Here is a 17627-nt window from a genome sequence, read left to right as displayed (position 1 = left end):
AGCTTGGAGATTTTTTTTGGCTTTGCGCTATGAATGAAAGTCTACAAGGTGCAGCTAGTGAGGTGGAGTGTTATTATAGAGGCGACTGTCATTTTTTCTTGGCCCCACTGTAGTTTATTAAGCTGCTGGTCAGCGCTCTGGAGACTTTAAAAGTCATTTGTGCAAATGAAATGGCACCAAGTGCATGAAGCAAAAGTGAAAGTGAAGAGAGCAAGAAAGTGAGAGTGAGAGGACAGTTCGCTTTTAAGAGCTTAGCGAGCTTAAGACTTACTCCCAAATGGCGCCAAGGAAGCCAACGTCACTGGGCTTAAGAGGAGTTTTTGGTTTTGTGAGCCGCGAGCTCTTTTGGGCGACACAAATGACATGCTAAACTAATTTTTGGTGTCATCCGCACATGTTTAACATGGTATTCAAGTGACAGCAGACGACGCCCACAAGTGACTTGTCCTGCGGCGTTAGCTTGATTAATTTTTGGCTGACAAGTGCTTAGTGTGTGTGTGTGTGTAAGTGACACAAACAGAGCGACAGTGTGAGAGAGTGTGTGAGTGAGAGTAAGTGAGTCGAAAGACGCAAATCATTGTCGAATGACTGTTCTAGTGGGGTGGGGGTAATTGTGTTTTTGGCGAGTGCAACAACAAAATTACAGCGAGTGAGAAAGAGAGAGGGAGACAAACCGCAAGCGTATGATTCGTTTATTGCTGTCACTGTCGTTGATGCTGATGATGCTATGGCGAGCATAGCTGAGCACATGTGTAGAGCTGCTGCGACAGACTGTGGTGCCAGTGGAGGAGTTTGAGGTTAGGGACTGGGTGGCTGAGTTGCATCTAGTATTTTTGTTCACACACGAGAGACATAACGAAACAAAAAGCAGAAGAGAACAAACGAACAAACGGTAACAAAGATGCTAGAAATATGACAAAATGACGGACGGATTAATTTCTCCACCCAAAAGTACCGCCAAGCGACAAAGTCAAACTTGGCTAATTACTCACATCCCAAGCAAACGAAGAACTAGTAATGGAGGAGATGCGCAGTCAACGCATGTTGGGAACAAAGAAAGAAGAACAGCAGACAGAGATGCGCAGTACAGTGCACAAAAATATAAAAAAAAAAACTCAATCAAGCAATCAGCACAGCGCATACCAAAAATATAATAAAAAATATTTCGTTTTACGACGCGCGCTATAGAAATAATATCTTATCTAATTTTCTTTATCAATATGTAAATGTTGTACAAACAACGAGACAAGGTTCAAAGACTTTCAGTATAACAGTTGAGCTGCCAAGTAATTTTTACTCCAAGTAAATTGCTGTTATACGAAAGCAGTTTGAGCTGTACAACAACTTGCACTAAGACAAGTTGCTTGCAAGTATAACAGTCGGCCATCTTAAAGCAGTTTAAAATTTGTTTGCTTAGCATTGTCAGTATAACAGTACGCCATATTTAAACAGTCTAGACTCCATATATTTAAACCTTTTTCTGCTTGCGCAAGTGCATAAAGAGCGTTGCGGCACTTTGTCCCTTAATAAGCCTGCTGGGAGCTGTTATGGCTCAGCTTGAATTGGATTAGATTGCTTTTGCTGGATGCCTGCGCTCTTGCGTTTTTGCCGCTTCATCGCATCCTTGGCAGAGTGTTGGCAGTTTCAATTTCGTCGCATTTGTTTCACTCACCCGGCTCCTCGATTGCTCCTTCCAACTCAAGTGCAGCAATGCATACAAATGGCGGTCGGTCAATGGGCAGTGGTCGTTTGTTATGCGATGCAATGCGGTTGTGATTCACCAACGCGATTAGAAAATGGTCAACAGGGGACAGCAAAGTGGAACTTTGTTCATTTTTTGTATATACTTTTTTAAAGCGCGACTTTAATTGGCGCAGAGCAAACAGTGTGATAGTAAGTTCAATTTCACAATATATATAATTAACGGTCACATTGCGCTTTTAAGTAGTTATGCGCGCGTGACTTGGTATTAAATACTGGTCGTACAGTATTTTTTTCCTTGTTGGTCTCAAGCGCCCATCTCTAATTGGCAAACTGCACACACGCTAATTAAATTTGGGGGAAGCGGTGGAAAAAATTGAGTTTTTGCTGTAGCATCCGATGTGTCTACGGATATCATTGTATGCAGTTGACTGCGTTTTCAATTAGCTGGCTGATTGCTTGAGTGGGTGGTGATGAAAGTGTTGGTGGAATAAATAAGTGGCCAAATGGTCAACAAAATGAAGGTCGCTCGAAATGCAGATTTTTTTTCGTTAAGCAGTTATCGAAATGGTATCAAATTGGTGCAGAAAATGATTTAGATTCAAAGGAAATATTTTTTCTCAAGCTTTTTCTGAAAGTTGTTTTGTTATAACACAATAATTTAAAACAGGACTTTAATAAAATAGAAAATTCAGTAATTACAATAATTTTATTTCAGCGATAACATCATGAATATTTTTATTTTATTGGCTTGGCGGTAGGACAGTCATTGTAGAGGATATAATAAATTTAAAAATAATTTTGTTTAATTTTTAAATTCGATTTTTCAGCATATAATGCATAAATAAAATGAAATGCAATAGTTTGAAATATCATTCCATTTAAATGTAAAATTTTCAGCAATTACAATGTAAATTTGTGCAATTTTATTGTTAATAACTAGGAACTAGGCGCAGATATGCATTTTGGCCACGTTGAGATTTGGTTTGTGGTTGGCAAATGAAAATATGCCCCGTTCTAGAGGGCGGATGCAGTGCGTCGATTCCAACGCCAAACAGTGGCATCATCGCAAACATAGATGAGCACACTGGCATCCCGTGAGAAGGCAATTTGACGCACCGTTGCCACACTGCGTGGATTATGCAATGTGGTCATGTGAGCACCTTCCGGGTCACTGGGATCCATTTCCCACACATAAACCTTGCCTTGTTGATTGCCCAACGCAATCACCTTTTGCCACGGATTGAAGCCGAAGCGCACAAACCAAATCTCACATTCGTCGTACTCGAATTCAGCAATAATCGTGCACGACGAATCGCTGGGCTTCAATTGCTCAAAGCTCTGATGCAGCTGCCCCGGTTTCCAGCAAACAATAGCATTCTCACATGACTTGGACAGCACAAAGTTGCCAAACCATTGCACACAGTCCACATAGTTGCGATGTATATCACGTGTGGAAAAGTCAGGAAAATGCTTGGTAATCGTGGGAAATGGTAGAGTTGATTTCTCCTGACTGAAACTGTGCGACAGTTCGATTTTGTGCTGAAACTCGGGGGTGTTGAGGCACCACAACTTAAGGGAATGATCCATGCCGCTGCTAACGATGCGATCGCCACGCATATTAAAATCTATCGAGAGTACTTCATCGCGATGTCCTTCGACGCCGCCAAAGATGGCGATGCAAACATGCGATTGAATGTTCCACAAGCGTATGGCATGATCCTTGCTGCCCGACAAAAGTAGCTGCAGTTTGTGTGGATGAAACTTCAGTTCATTGATGGCCTGACCATGGCCAATATAATTGCCCACAGCCTCATTCTGTTCGATGTCAATGACGCGTATGACGCCCCGATAACCTGCGGCGGCCAGCAAAGGAGCTGAAGTTTTTAGATCATAGGACCAGGCACAGGTATAGAAAACCTCATCGGGCTGCAAAGGTTAACAATACATTTTATAGTTTAGATTGTCCATGAACTTCATTCCCAAACTCACATCTGGATCCGCATAGCAATGCAATAAAGTTAAACCTCCCTTGCGTGGGCATTCGTAGACGGTGCAACGATTACTGCCAGCGGTGGCAAACACTTGTGGCTCCTCTTTGCCCAGCAGCGTATTGAAGGCGACGCCAAATATGTTTGCACCATGATTCTCCTTAACATGCGAGCTGTTTAGTTGTAGGGTGCAGAGTAAGTGAAATAGCAATCATAACAAATATGCGCGTTCCCTTTTTCGCTCTTACTCGTATTTGTAGGCAGCGCCGCTTTTGGTCTTCGATTTGTTGCTGCGTCGGCCGCGTCGTTTGCTGCGCGTGCTCGACGCCGGTGATTTGCTGCGGGATGTGGTGCTATTTGTGGTAAAGCTCGCCGATTCGTCCTATTCAATTGTTGGTCATTAATTTTTCAGTTTGCTTTTAGTGCATCGAGAACACAAACAAAACTTACGCCGCATGATTCGTCCGATTCTTCGTTGGGCTCGTTGCTATTTTTAATTTTATCGCTGCTCATGGCGTTTTTGTTTAGAACACTGCGGGCACTCCACTAATTGTTTGGCAACCACTGTTTGCTACATAAAACATTTAAATCTGCTAAAAACTATGTTTTTGTTCACTTTTTTGGCGGCAAAACACGCGGTCAGCGTTGCCACTAGGCGATCATTAACAGTGCCTTTGTGAGTTAACAGCTGCGTATTCGATAACTTAGCACTGCCGCTGTACTTCACGATTAACGTAGTCTGCAGCGAGTTAACAGCAGCGTTTTCGATAATTGAACACTGCCGTTGTATTACACGATAACCGTTTTCTGTAATGCTCAACAGCGCATTTGACCAACGATCATTAAAACTAAAGTGCGAAGATTTTCCGACAATTATGGGATTCCTATACTTAGCTTAAACAAAATATGTTCTATAAGAAAAAGGTTCAAACACTCCTAAAATCGAATGATTCATATAAAAATACAATAACTGTCATATCGATTATTAAGAAAGTGACACCCTAACAGTAACGGTTAATAGCACAGTTCTCGCGGGATATCGGTTAAATAAAGGAAGCGCGAAGTTTTTTAGTTCTCGGCATGCGCAAGCAAAAAGTGAAAATAATTAAAAGTTTAACAAGTTGTATATGTTTAAAGATGAGCGGGACGATCACATGCCAATGGTAAAACAGTTAAAGGACATTTACAAACGTATGCATATATAGAAATTGATGTAACAAATGTATAAAACGCAGCACATGGTTAAGAAGGGGGGCAACAGTACAGAGAGCGCTGAAAAGAGGGTGGGGGGAAGTGTTGAATAAATGGGAGCTTATAGTACATTTATTTACACATACATATGTAGTTTGAAGCGAACAAAATAGTATTATAGTAGACAGGATCTACATAGTCATAGTATTTACAGCAGCAGAAAATGAACGTAGACATTTCTCAAGATTTATAGGCAGAAAGTTAGAAAGGCAGACAGACAGTAGGGAGAGAGACAGAGAGAGAGACAGAGTAGTTTTTGGTTTTTGTTCTGGCAGTGTTGGTTAACATAACGAAACAACGTAAAAGACAACGCAAAAACGGTAAATAGTTTGTACATGAACTGAAAATGCATACAAAATTACGCTAATTTTTTTTTTTAGAGAAAGGGAGTAATAAAACCATTTTTGCTAGTACGTTTTATTCGTCGACATTGATCTCGCCCAGACGGGAGTGCGCAGGCGTCTTTGTCGCTGAACGGTCGCTTTATTACTGCAACTGCTACTGCTGGAAACACTTTGACCAGCGCCGCCTTCACTTGTCGTCGTCGTCGCTGTTGTTGTTGTCGTCGTCGCCGCGGTTTCTGACCCTGTTGCCGCCGATGTCGCGTTTGTGTGCTCCTCTTGTGCGGATTCGGTAACGGTTTCTAACGGTTTTGTTGCCATCTCTGTCGTTTCCTTGGCCGATGCTGGCGGACCCGTTGGACCACTGTGCGTTTGCGGCGCTAAAGAGACACCTTTTGTGCGGCTTTCTATGCTCTCTGTTTGATTGTCTGATGCCGCAGCTTCGGTCTCTTCAGTCGCTGCCTTGTTGAGGCTGCAGCTGCCGCTGGAGTTGTTGTTGTTGAGATTTTTGCACTGTTTCGTGGACTCGCTGTTCACACAAAGTTGCATGTGTGTGAGAGGGAGTGAGTAGGGCAGTCAAGTGTTTTTTCGCACAGCAGTTGGCAGTGAGTAAAAGCGAAACCGATACAGACAAACAAATATTTTGTAATACGAAAGAAGTTGCCGGATCGTTCGTTGACGTATTGGTTTTTTTTTGCAATTTTTTTATTGTGTGTGTGTTTTTGATAGTGTTCAAAATATGGTTGGCAATAGAAAGAAACAAATAAATAGTACACATCAGTAGAGGTAAGTGTTTTTTGCAATATTTTTTACATTTTTCAGTTGGTTTTGCTTTTTATTTGTGGTTATTTCTTGTTTGATTTTAAAAGTCATTAGTGTGAGTGGATTAGTTTGGTCCAAAAGCGAAGTGAAATTCAATTCACTTTCAGTACAAGCGAATAAAAAATAGTGTTGCATACTTTCGACGAATTGAATTGTCGACATTTTGTTTTTGCTTTTGTATGGTAGTTAACCTCAAACCACGCCCCTAACAGACCGCCCCCAAACAACAAATCCTATGCAAATCGAAGAATCGTGTCCCAAAGTTGTGAATAATTCATAGTATACTATGAATTCAGCCAGTTGCAATGTATCCGTTTAATGGAGTCCATAATAAATGTACGCTGTGTGTGATTGACAGACGAAGTTGGGGTGGGGCACTTAATTGAAAGCTCGAGACTATCTGGTTGTGTGGTTGTAAATAATAAAAACTATTCATTGTGTGACTGTACTTTGCTTTTTAGCTTTCCAAATTAAACATAAAACCAAAAAAAAAGAACCGATTAGTTTTCTGTTTTTATAGCAAGCGTACAGTAAACAAGTAGTAACGAGTAGCGAGAAGTAAAGATAGATGATGCGAAGACAGATGTCAATATCTGGCGAAATCATGGGGATTAACTGGGACCAACTTCTTCAAGATACTAATTAGAGACAACCATAACAAATACACCGAGAGCTTTGATGTTTGAGTGTTAAAAAGAGACACAGTTGAGAAAGATATACAGAGAGTGAGACAGAGTTCGTTCAATTGATACGGTGCTTTGATTGCAAGGGGAGGAGAATAATGTACGCAAATATTATATCACACGATTCTGAGTAGTAGTAGAGATAACATACTGATAATGTACACTGTAGTAGTAAGTTTCCACTAAACTATATATTATTTCTCTAAAATACACGCGTTCTCTGACTTTAAAATGACATTTATTAGTTATGAATTTTTTGGGATAGATGAGAGGATAGATGAGATGACAATCATATTATTTTTGCAGCGATACTGCAGAGCAAGGCAATAAAACTTAGTAGAGTATTCAGTTTACTCGACATAGTATCAACTGAAAATAGCACTACAACGTATGAGAGAAAGTTAATAGAGTTAGAAAGAGATAGATAGAGAGAGAGAGAAGGAGGAGAGTTAAAGAAAGAGTTGGATGAGGTGAATAGAAGAGTAGTTGTTGTTTTTGTTGTTCTGATTTAGGGGTGGGATAAGTAAGTTTTGTAGTTGATGTGAGCACGCGTTGAGGTTAAGAGGAGTTGAAATAGAAAGAGAGATTTTGACAGAGAGAGAGATAGTTAAAAATCAACAAAGTTAACGACAAAACCAAAGCTCAAGTTGACTCTATAAAGACTTACTCTTCGCTGTCAACGGATGAAGACGCAATCTGCCCCAATTTACTTTTACCTGATGTGGGGCTTCTGCACAAACAACAGACACACACAGATATAAAAAGAAAAAAAAGGTATATAAAAACGTGTGAAAGTTGTAAAACGGAAAAACGATAAAAAAATAGACAGAAATTGTTGTTAGCTAAAAGTATGTGATAGATTTTCATATGATATAAGTTTGTTGTAGTAGTAATAGTAGTTAGTAGTATAGTATGTAATGTTTGGTATAGATATGCTATAAGGGATCCGATGGCGAAACACAATAGTAGATGAGATTTTTGTTTGAAGCTTGCCTTGTGTGCAATCCGAATGCAAAATTCAATTATTGTTCGAACTACGCAGCATTATACACAAAATGGGAAAACCTACTAATTGTATACACTATATAAAGCCTCAACCAATTGTTGTAGTATGATCCCCGAAAGCGCGCAGCAAATTGATTTTCTTTTGCAATTAATTTGTTGTTTGTTTTGTAAATTTAGTTTCGTTTTTTGCCGGTTCATGATTAGATTTGTTTTGTTGGTTAGCGAAATGGCACAACTAGTAGTAGCAACAAGTTGTGCGAACAAAACATAAATGCAAAGGTTTCACCTACCTTGATTCGTCTATGAAGACCGCTTCGAGCACACGTGCTGCATAATGCAGATTACGTTGCATGTCCTCGTAAGCGACGGTCTCATGATCCATGCGGCGCAACAGACTGCGTATTCTGTGAGAGAAAGTACCGATTAGTTGCGAATAGAGATCATATATTATATCTTAATTACAATACAATCTGATGAATTTTATTGATAAAAGTATTTTAAAATTTTAGCAAATTAATTTGTAGTATTATATTTCTTTACAATTTATTTTATGCTAATTTTGTTGTCGAAATAGTTAATGTATGAAAGGATAATAAAAAGATTAACTTATTTTTTATCGATTATGATAAATTTGAATTGAAATTTCGCATTTTATAGAGCAACATTGGGGAAATTATATCAATTTGAAGTACATTGTTGAAAATATAACAAGTAAGAAAGCTACAGTTGATTGTGCTAGATTGTGGGATACATAAAATACACCAAAAATACTAAAAAGTATACCAAATATTTGATATATTGATATGGTACTACACTTAATACAAACAAATATACCATAGATGGCACAATATGCCAGATATATTCAAGCTATAAAATTACGCTTGATATAAGGCTTTTGTCGAATTGCGGGGGCGGAAGTGGGCGTGGTAAAAATTTGAAACATACTTTATCTGCATACAAACATAACAAATACTGTCGAAAAAAATTATAGATCTATCTCTTATATTCTCTGGGATCCAGTGTTTCAATTGGACAGACGGACAGACGGACACGGCTAGATCATCTCAGCTGTTGACGCTCATCATCAGCTGTGGGGTTGGAGATGCCTCCTTCTACCGGGTATAAAAACTCACCTGATTGCTGCTTTATTGAGAGCATCTGGCGTATCGACAGATGGCAAATTATCCGTTTCCCAAATACCAGTTAACGACACGTTTGAGCCCGTTTCGGCCGAATTGTCCGCCGAGTGATTATCAAAACCGGGATCCTGCACTGAACCCATGGCACCGAGACTTATTGAATTCGGATATTCGATAGTGTCGCGACTCAGTCTGTAATCATAGGTGGGTCGCTCGGTAGACCTCGCGTTTTGTGTATTATCGGTTGCGAAATTCGTTTGATTCGGCGACGAGGGCTGCATTTTACCGGCTGAATTTGTTGTAGTTGCTGTGGCTGTAGCTGTTGCTGATGCTGCCGACGATGATTGCGACGATGATGGCACTTGATGGCCGCCTTCAGCACTCGCTGTGGATCCGTTGGTGCCTCGGGCACCGCTTAAACGCTCCGCTAGCGATTCACTTAGCGGTGTCTGGAAGAAACTGATGCTGGCCGAGGAGGGCGAGGCGATTGATTGCGTTTGTGAATCGATCTGTGTGAAATTCTTGCGACTATTCGATCGACGTACAATGGTGAGAGAGCCGTGTTCTGCAATTTAAATTTGATTCGTTTAGTAAATTCTTCCCAGTTCGTTGACAATTTGAATAACACACACTTCGATTCAATATAGCGTCAACGTTTAATTTTGTCATATCCCCAAATAAAAACGCACTGCTTTTCTAATCTGTTTTTCTTATATATAGTTTTCATTTTATACTAGAGATTACTAAATAAAAAAGATGAAATAACCTTTATTGTTCTAGCGTGTTTTGCTAAAAATGCAGAGAATGTTTTTCATAATAAAAACACACTGTTTTCTAATATATTTATTCTTTATTTTATACTGTAGATTACTAAATAAAAAAGATGAAATAACCTTTATTGTTCTAGCGTGTTTTACTAAAAATGCAGAGAATGTTTTTCATAATAAAAACACACTGTTTTTCTAATATATTTATTCTTTATTCAGTTTTCATTTTATACTATAGATTACTAAATAAAAAAGATGAAATAACCTTTATTGTTCTAGCGTGTTTTACTAAAAATGCAGAGAATGTTTTTCATAATAAAAACACACTGTTTTTCTAATATATTTATTCTTTATTTAGTTTTCATTAATCTATAGTATAGTATAATCTATAGTATAGATTACTAACTAAAAAAGATGAAATAGCCTTTGTTGTTCAGCTAAAAACGCAGAAAATGTTTTACATAATTTAATGAAATATTTTTGTTGCTATGAAAATAAGAACTTATAGCTCGTTAAAATATGCAAATAGGAAATATGCTGCATTATGAATGCTATACTTGTAAAGTTTGATAACATCATATACATCAATCGATAGCACTTTATCTTTGGAAATCAGATTGAAATCCTATCAATCGAGTGATGTATGAAAATTTGATCAAAACATTTCCATATTTGCGGCACACTGAACTCAACTCTTTCTCGTTGGCTTGGCAAATAAATCAATAATTTATTCAATGACTTAAACTCATTGTAGCATACCAATTCTTTATTTAGCTTAACCCGAAGTGCAAATGTAACTGCTTAACGAGCGAGCGACTCACTGAGTTTTCCTTCCCCCCAACTCCCTCCCAACCAAACCTCAGGCCTCAGGCCATGCACTGACCTCCCTTTATGACGCAAGGGTAAATCGAAGCTGCTTCTTCTCGCGTTGCTTCGTTTTGTTTCAGATCTAAGCGTAAATTGCAAAAGATTTATCTGTTGGCTAAGAGCTGAGCTCTGAGCGTTTTGGGTATTGCGAATGGCAACTTACAGCGCGATGCGCAAAACAAAAGGGAAATACACAAAAAAAGAAGAAAGAAATGTTCAAGTGCCTTGGCTCCTGAGGCGTCAATGCGGCAACCGGCAAAGCGGCAAGCGGCAAGTAGCGAACCGGCAACTTGGTGGCGCCACCCACTTGGACTGTTAACTGCAGCACATTTATTTTTTGGCAAGCTCGTTCCTTTGGCTTGTATGCGAGTCATCCTCCTCCTTCTCCTCCTCCCCCTCCAACTGACGCTGAAGGACTCGCATAAAATTCGCTTTATGCTGCACTTAAATTTATGTTACACTCGAGATTCCTTCTGCTTAACTGCGATGCCAGTTTCTGAAACCATTTGAGAAGCGGAGAGCTGCTTATCGAGTCTCGACTTGCGAGTCTCAAGTTTCTGCTCGTGTTTGAGTTTCGTTGGCTGATGAAATGTTTTATGTTACTTTTACTCACGCTTTTAATGAGTTCACCATGCCAAAAATCAACACAAAATGTGCTTAAATTGTTGCCACTGAATTGGACAGGTTGGGACCGTTAGAGCAGCAAATTCCTAAATAAAAGTCTAACATAAAATCTCAACTAAACAAACCAAGCACAGCAGCAACTGCTGCTCGTTCTTGAATTATGCAGAAGCTGCAGTCAGAGATTGCAACTTTTGTGCCCTTAAATGAATATGTGTTGACCAGTTGCTTATAAATAATACACACACACATCTTGTGGTTGCTTCGTCTACTTACTTGCCACTTGACCATTTATTGTCGCATTGGCGCCAATGTTGCTGCCCAGGTCACAGCTTGTGGGGCTCGGTTCACCGTTGTCCGGCTGTGTTAATGCCGATGCTGTTGCACCTCCGCTGCCCGCAACTCCAGTTCCACTTGCCGCACCACCAATGTTGCTGCCACCGCTGCTGTTGCTGCCACCTGTGCCACCGGCGTTCGCCTCCTCACGTTTGCTGGGCAGAGTCTCTGGCGTGCTGGCAACTGTAAGCATCAAATTATATGCAAAAAATGCCTTTAGAAAATGGATTTTTGTTGCTCGTTGTTTGTACTTTGAAAATAGCATTTCAACAGGTCCCAACATAAGCGTATATAGTCTTTTATATATATGTATGTACATATAGTATATACATGGTGCCCAACGGCCTTTGGGGGCTACTCCTCTCACTTCTGTCACTTGCATAAATCAGCCTTTTTCTTTCATTCTTTCTCTTTTTTTTGTTTTGTTGTTATGTGGGTGGGACGTGTAATGCTGTTAGGCTTAGCTAAAGTGTATTGTTATACCCCATTGCCAGAAGGGTCGAAAGGGTATAACGAGTACACACTATGCATATTGTATAAGTCTTCTGTGTGTGTAACTGGCTGCAGATGGTTATGATCTGGGAAGCGGGGACATTACAGCAAAGATAGTTTTGTGCTAAGAATCCACTCGAGAATCGAAAAGTAGACTAGCAAATCGATAAACCGTAAATAACAAAGGCATTGATTAGGATGCTCAGATAAAATTTAATAAATGTGCAATAAAGTTTGCAATAAATTTTATGAAATAGATCAAAATTAATTTCGCAGCTAGTTTTTAATCACATATACTATATTGCAGGAAATGATAAGATTTAATTCATATTTTTGCTTCACTTTTCTAGTCAATGGAATACAATTTAAGGTATTTGCTGCTTATCAGTTCTTCTATAATAATTATTCTCTTTGAATGACTCAGAACTTTCTATCAAGCAATCAAATGATTTCACTTTGCACTCTATTACATTAAAGGGTATCCATGCAATGCTCTGTGAGCGAGCCCATTTTCTTGGCTTTCTTATTATTTTTAATTTTCCTTTTACTTTAGTATTTATCCCTTTGCTTTGTTCGTCCATCCTGGGATGTGTGGGCCACAATTTTCAGATTGAAATTGCTTTTTGCGCTTTGAAAGCCTTTTATAGACAGCTAAACTCGTTTCAGCCAAGACTCAACAGCTGCTACAGCAATTGTTTGAGCTTTTAGATAAACTCTTTGCATATTGCAAATACGACACACTGATCTCTATTTGCTAATAAAAATAATCGATTATTTAACACTATAAGTTGAGACGCTCTCTATTTGTAATTTCTTCAGTTGAAAAGCTGTTCGAATATATTTTAGAGTATTTATTCTTTTAACGAATGTAAAGTTTACGTTTTCTCAGTATAAGAAAATGTTGTAGATTGTGTAAAACTTTAGTCTATAGCAAGTGGCTTTAAAGTTCTGATCAACCAACATAATGCGTGTCCCGATTATCTTTTCGTTCTTCCTGTGTTCTTTGCTGGCAATTAGCAATGCGGAATTTGGAGATACTGTACAAACTTGCTATTGTTCAGAGGAAATTGATCCAGTGTGTGGCAGTGATGGCAATACTTACATCAATGCTTGCCAAATGAATTGTTTGTCAAAGTTTTTGGGTCATGATAACAATTTAGTGAAGAAAGGAAAGTGCTAAAGTCTATTCAAGTATCTGAAGTGAATGTTTCTCAGTTTTGTTATTAAGTTTAATAAAACACCCATGTGTATCAACACATAAAACCTGTTTCTATTATATCTTAAATTTCATTTGCATAACAATTTATAATTTTCGGTATCCTTTGGTTACCCAGCAAACATCGGCTTAAAAAAGTCATAATAAATAGCTAAGCTCGTTCACGTCATTGCCACAACAGCTGGCACAACAGTTTACTCTAAGTTTTCTGTGTGATTTTTCGCGTATTGCGCACTTGACTCTTTGATCCCCATATGCTAATCGATAGAATCAATTGCTTACATTGTCGAGATAAAGGTGTCAAATGTCACGGCATTTTTCTCGATTATGTTTTCCAAATATACCCTGTAGAAATATGTGTAAAACTAATTGCACGTAAGCAAGAATTTCTAGCGAACTGCATTAGAGGGTATACTAACGTCCTGTATTTATTTTTAATTGTTGAATTTATTCAACTTATTATTAAGTTCAAATTCCCCTCAGCGATTTGGGTTAGCTTCGTTTCAGTTTATTTTTATCAACTCGTTTGTATATAAAAACAATGCTGTCGACTGTGCACAACTTCAGTCTTGTCTAACCAGTTGAAAGGTTCTAATCAACAAACACCATGCGTTTCCTCGCACTTTTCACACTCTGCCTGTTGGCTTTGGTCGCTCTCAGCACCAGCACCGAACCAGCTGCCGAACCCTTCTGCGCTTGCCCCAGGAATCTGGATTGGGTTTGTGGCAGCGATAATCGCTCCTATCCCAATGCCTGTGAGTTGGGCTGCTCGGCTCAACGTCAAGGTCGCAGTCTGTCCGTAGCCAGGAAAGGACAATGCTAGAGGATCGAGGCGAATCAAAATCATTGTGGATATAGCTGTGACACAGATTGTTGTGAAATGTTAACAAAGAAACTAGAATTGAATAAACAATAGAGACTTTTGCAAATAGTACACGTATTGCCTTCGGTGTCTGTCTGTATTTATTTACTCAAGTGATAACTCATGCAGTGCCATTTAATCAGTAATACTAATGCCAACAATATCAAAATAATAAATAATATATTTTGTATATATGCCAGGGCTGCATTCGCTCACTAAAATGAAACTCAATTAAGAGGGTCGCCTAAGGAGATCGAAATTTGCATTTGAAATTCATGATTTCTATTTTATTAATTTAATTGTAAATTCAATTTGCAAAACTGGCTGAAGTCTCAACTGGTTTAACACACTTAATTGGATTGCGGATGCCGTTAGAATAATTAAAGTGGATAATTTGATTTGATTTGATTAATTTATATTAAGTTGGTTTTTAGAAATTCTATATTTGGATGGATGAGTGTAGAATTCGATGTAATGTAGCCCTGCAACGCTGTTGAGTATCGTTCGAGTACATCTAATTTATAGCTCTATATAGTCTCTTTCTTGATAAAGACAGTCGCTATCAAAACACACTCTGTATAGTGCCAAGCTGATAAGCAGAAATATAACAAATATTCATTGATGATTCATGGGGTTTTACACGGTTAAACAAAGTTAATTTTGTACGTTATTTATTTTTTTTACTTAATCTCTTCTTTTTTTTTGGTATTTGATGCTTGTATTCATAAATAAAAGAATATTGTGAATAATCCATCCGGGGCTTTAACAATTGCCGCTTCTCAGCAGTTGTAGGCTGCGTCCTTGGCGCTCAAAACTGCGGCGTGCACATTCAAAGAGACAGCGATTGTTGTAGCTTTGGAAATTGCTGCCACAGACCGGATCCAAGTTACGCGAACAGGGGCATATGGGTTGCTTCTCGGTCTTCTCGATCTCCTCGGCGAAGATTACCATCACCAGGCACAGAGCCAACAACAAGAGTCCCAGGAACTTCATTTTAACTACAGGTTAATCCACAAGCTGTTCAAAATTGATACTGACTCGCATGGGTATTGTTTTCCATTGCTCGACTTGCCTGATTGTTGGGACATGGGACATGGGACATTATCTTATCGCCAGTGCATTGAATGGGTAATTTTTCACAATAATGATTTGTGGTTACCGCTTTCGTTTGCGTAGTGAAATTGAGCTTGTGGTTGGACACATACATACAAAGTCAAATTAGTAATATATTTGAGAGTTTATTTATTTTGTGTGACATTGAGCCATTTTTGCTTCCATGTTGTTGTTTGTGGTATTAAGCAAATATTGTTGTATAGCTTTGCCAAAGCGGAAAAAAGCTAAACGTTTAAAGCTCTTGTCGCGTTGCCAACCAATTGATAATTTATAGAGCTCTCTCACACTTTGCTAGTGATGGACATTTAACGATATTTTGCATTTCCTATGGATTAATTATTTATCGCTAATGAGTAGACATAGAATTATTTATTAATGCTGACGATTTATTATATGTTTGAAATTAATTTTTATTCTTAATTATAATTGTTTTGTAGTCATTTAGTTGGATTTATTTCATTTGTTTTTTAAAGTCCAAAATGTTTTGCGATTAGTTTTAAATTTAATATATATTTTATTTATTTGTACTTATTAATTATTATTATTATTATTAGTTTAGTGATTGTTTTCAAATGTAATATATCTTTTGCATATACTTATATTTATTATTTCGAACTCTATTTGGAAACAATATTAGTTTTTAGTATATTTTCTTTTTTTTTAAGTTTCGTTTTGTTTGGTTCTATGAACGACGAAATTATTGCATGATTGGTCCCATCAGTAATATAATGCATTCTATATAAACTGTGAATTATTAATTATATAATGACTGCATTGTTTATTACATTATTCATTCGTTTAGTTGCGTATGTTTTATAAGTACCAGATTTCTACACTATCAGTTCCATCTCTAATATTAGTGCACTCTCTTTTGCTCATACTCTCTATCTAGCACTCTCTTTCTTTAGTTATCTCTCGTAGACTCTTCTTATCAGCTACGCATGCATTGCATGAGGGCACGTCGAGGCTTCAAATGAATTCGAGTGAACTCTTGAATAATCGACGGCAGGTGGGGAAAGTAATTGTGGTAAAATTGTCCATCACATTGTGTAAATTGCAGAGGCACTCACTTAACATTTAATTAATGAAAAGCCATCATAATATGTTCAACGTTTTATATATTGTACTGTGTATTAAATACATAACAATAAATATACACAACAAATTGACGCACTCTATTGTTGTCTAACAAACGACGTTTATTGTTGTACTAATGTTATATGGGGACAAGTAATTCCATCAATTTGAATAACTTTCGGTCACTTGGGAAATTAGACTAAGCACACGATGACTTTTTTTCCAGTTTAGTTTGAAAATTGGCTTTGCCATGCGCTTTTCTTTGGGTCGTCTTTGGGGCTGCCGGCTGTTGTTGGTGTTGATGCTCTGCCTAAATAGCTGGATGTCAGTGGGTTCCATCAATTGCCAGCCTTGTAAATTGCTAGAGGCGCGCAAAGCACATGCAAATGAAACGCCGAACAATTTCAATGATACGGCTGCTATAGCAAAACATTGAAAACAACAACGAACAACGAAAAAATATACGAATAATTTGAGAGCGAGGTGTGCGGGCGCAAGTGTTTTTGTTTTCAAGTGGAATCACACTCAAACAGACAAACAATCATTCCCACTTGTTGACTAATTAGCAATACTGACGCATACCCGGAGAGTACTCGACTTTTCCACACAATACAATTGCTTTGCTTTGCTTTACTTTGCTTTTGAGGCTCAGTACAAACTCAACGCTTCGCACAGAAGCAACGTCGTAAGAGAATCTCGGAGAAATTCTTTTCTTGTATAGAAATTATAATTAGCAAAGATGAGGTCTTTGAATTTGTTTGCTTTGCTCTGCTTGTGCTTGCCATCTTCTTGGGTCACTTGGGTCAATCTGAGGCCAGCTTTTGTCCCTGCAATCTGAAGGAGAAGGGCAAGGTGTGCGGCTCCAATGGCGTTACCTACACGAATCGCTGTGAATTCGAGTGCACACAGCGGGATTACAAGAAGCTGGGACGTACTCTGAACATTCGGAGCATGGGAGATTGTGCTTAGTGAATAACTTTTTGATTTTGCTTGTTCAAGTCGCGTGTATTTATAATCTTATTAAAATATTAATGTATTCTTATTGCTTTGTTTTGTTTTGTTTTACTTCCTATTGCAAAAAAAACCTGTTAGAGATCCAAGTTTACGCAACAAACGTGTTTTGCACAGATGTTTTTGACCTACATTATGCACTTATGGTTTGACAGCTTTGGAAATTTTTATTTTATTTTATTTTGTTTGCATGTGAAGTATACGACACGTTGCCTGAGTTTAAGAATATTATAGATTTCCGGTTTGGACAATCAAATAAATAATAACAACAGCTTCTGTTTGCAAATGACAATAAACCGAATTGAATATATTAACTTTAATACATTTATTAT

General features: G+C 38.2%; 6 protein-coding genes across 14 annotated transcripts in view; 3 read left to right on the top strand and 3 right to left on the bottom strand.

Moving 5' to 3' along the window:
* The window catches only part of LOC117563965 (dual specificity calcium/calmodulin-dependent 3',5'-cyclic nucleotide phosphodiesterase 1), a 99176-nt gene that overhangs the window by 12457 nt on the left and 69092 nt on the right, over positions 1 to 17627 (bottom strand). For 4 of the 9 annotated variants that reach the window (XM_034242546.2, XM_034242542.2, XM_034242543.2 and 1 more), the window contains 5 exons: positions 11465 to 11707; positions 8928 to 9498; positions 8085 to 8198; positions 7457 to 7519; positions 5358 to 5813 (listed from right to left, as the gene is read on the bottom strand). In XM_034242546.2, the coding sequence (XP_034098437.1) occupies positions 5358 to 5813; positions 7457 to 7519; positions 8085 to 8198; positions 8928 to 9498; positions 11465 to 11707 (1447 nt within the window). Of the gene's footprint in view, positions 1 to 5357; positions 5814 to 7456; positions 7520 to 8084; positions 8199 to 8927; positions 9499 to 9565; positions 9653 to 11464; positions 11708 to 17627 lie in introns of those variants that run through there. The other 5 variants (XM_034242549.2, XM_034242548.2, XM_034242550.2 and 2 more) reach the window with 4 other exon arrangements.
* LOC117563968 (polycomb protein esc) lies at positions 2420 to 4528 on the bottom strand. Its single transcript, XM_034242556.2, has 4 exons — positions 4143 to 4528; positions 3941 to 4074; positions 3694 to 3865; positions 2420 to 3630 (listed from the first exon to the last, which is right to left on the bottom strand). The coding sequence occupies exons 1-4, from the start codon at positions 4203 to 4205 to the stop codon at positions 2719 to 2721; spliced, it is 1281 nt and encodes a 426-aa protein (XP_034098447.1). The 5' UTR covers positions 4206 to 4528; the 3' UTR covers positions 2420 to 2718.
* On the top strand, positions 13792 to 14166 carry LOC117563970 (leech-derived tryptase inhibitor C-like). The gene has a single exon (XM_034242558.2). The coding sequence runs from the start codon at positions 13840 to 13842 to the stop codon at positions 14053 to 14055; it is 216 nt and encodes a 71-aa protein (XP_034098449.1). The 5' UTR covers positions 13792 to 13839; the 3' UTR covers positions 14056 to 14166.
* Positions 14749 to 15146, bottom strand: LOC117563969 (serine protease inhibitor dipetalogastin). Its single transcript, XM_034242557.2, has one exon. The coding sequence runs from the start codon at positions 15085 to 15087 to the stop codon at positions 14857 to 14859; it is 231 nt and encodes a 76-aa protein (XP_034098448.1). The 5' UTR covers positions 15088 to 15146; the 3' UTR covers positions 14749 to 14856.
* LOC117563971 (uncharacterized) lies at positions 16529 to 16940 on the top strand. Its single transcript, XM_034242559.2, has one exon. The coding sequence runs from the start codon at positions 16535 to 16537 to the stop codon at positions 16718 to 16720; it is 186 nt and encodes a 61-aa protein (XP_034098450.1). The 5' UTR covers positions 16529 to 16534; the 3' UTR covers positions 16721 to 16940.
* On the top strand, positions 16936 to 17333 carry LOC127565049 (uncharacterized; the record flags this gene model as incomplete). The annotated part of the gene is made up of 1 exon (XM_052002052.1): positions 16936 to 17333. A coding segment is annotated over one exon (318 nt), but the record flags the coding sequence as incomplete, so codon positions are not given.

The sequence above is a fragment of the Drosophila albomicans genome, chromosome 2L, assembly GCF_009650485.2.
Source record: "Drosophila albomicans strain 15112-1751.03 chromosome 2L, ASM965048v2, whole genome shotgun sequence".
NCBI lineage: Eukaryota > Metazoa > Arthropoda > Insecta > Diptera > Drosophilidae > Drosophila > Drosophila albomicans.
Note: the sequence above shows the minus strand (reverse complement) of the source record. Positions and strands in the feature narration are given on the sequence as shown.

Bases quoted from the DNA above. Each gene is read 5' to 3' on its own strand.
- LOC117563971 (XM_034242559.2), top strand. From the start codon at position 16,535: ATGCGCTTTTCTTTGGGTCGTCTTTGGGGCTGCCGGCTGTTGTTGGTG.
- LOC117563969 (XM_034242557.2), bottom strand. From the start codon at position 15,087: ATGAAGTTCCTGGGACTCTTGTTGTTGGCTCTGTGCCTGGTGATGGTA.
- LOC117563970 (XM_034242558.2), top strand. From the start codon at position 13,840: ATGCGTTTCCTCGCACTTTTCACACTCTGCCTGTTGGCTTTGGTCGCT.
- LOC117563968 (XM_034242556.2), bottom strand. From the start codon at position 4,205: ATGAGCAGCGATAAAATTAAAAATAGCAACGAGCCCAACGAAGAATCG. The intron at 4,075-4,142 runs GTAAGTTTTGTT...ACAATTGAATAG, and splicing joins AATCGGACGAATCATGCGGC to GACGAATCGGCGAGCTTTAC. The intron at 3,866-3,940 runs GTAAGAGCGAAA...ACAACTAAACAG, and splicing joins GGCGCTGCCTACAAATACGA to CTCGCATGTTAAGGAGAATC.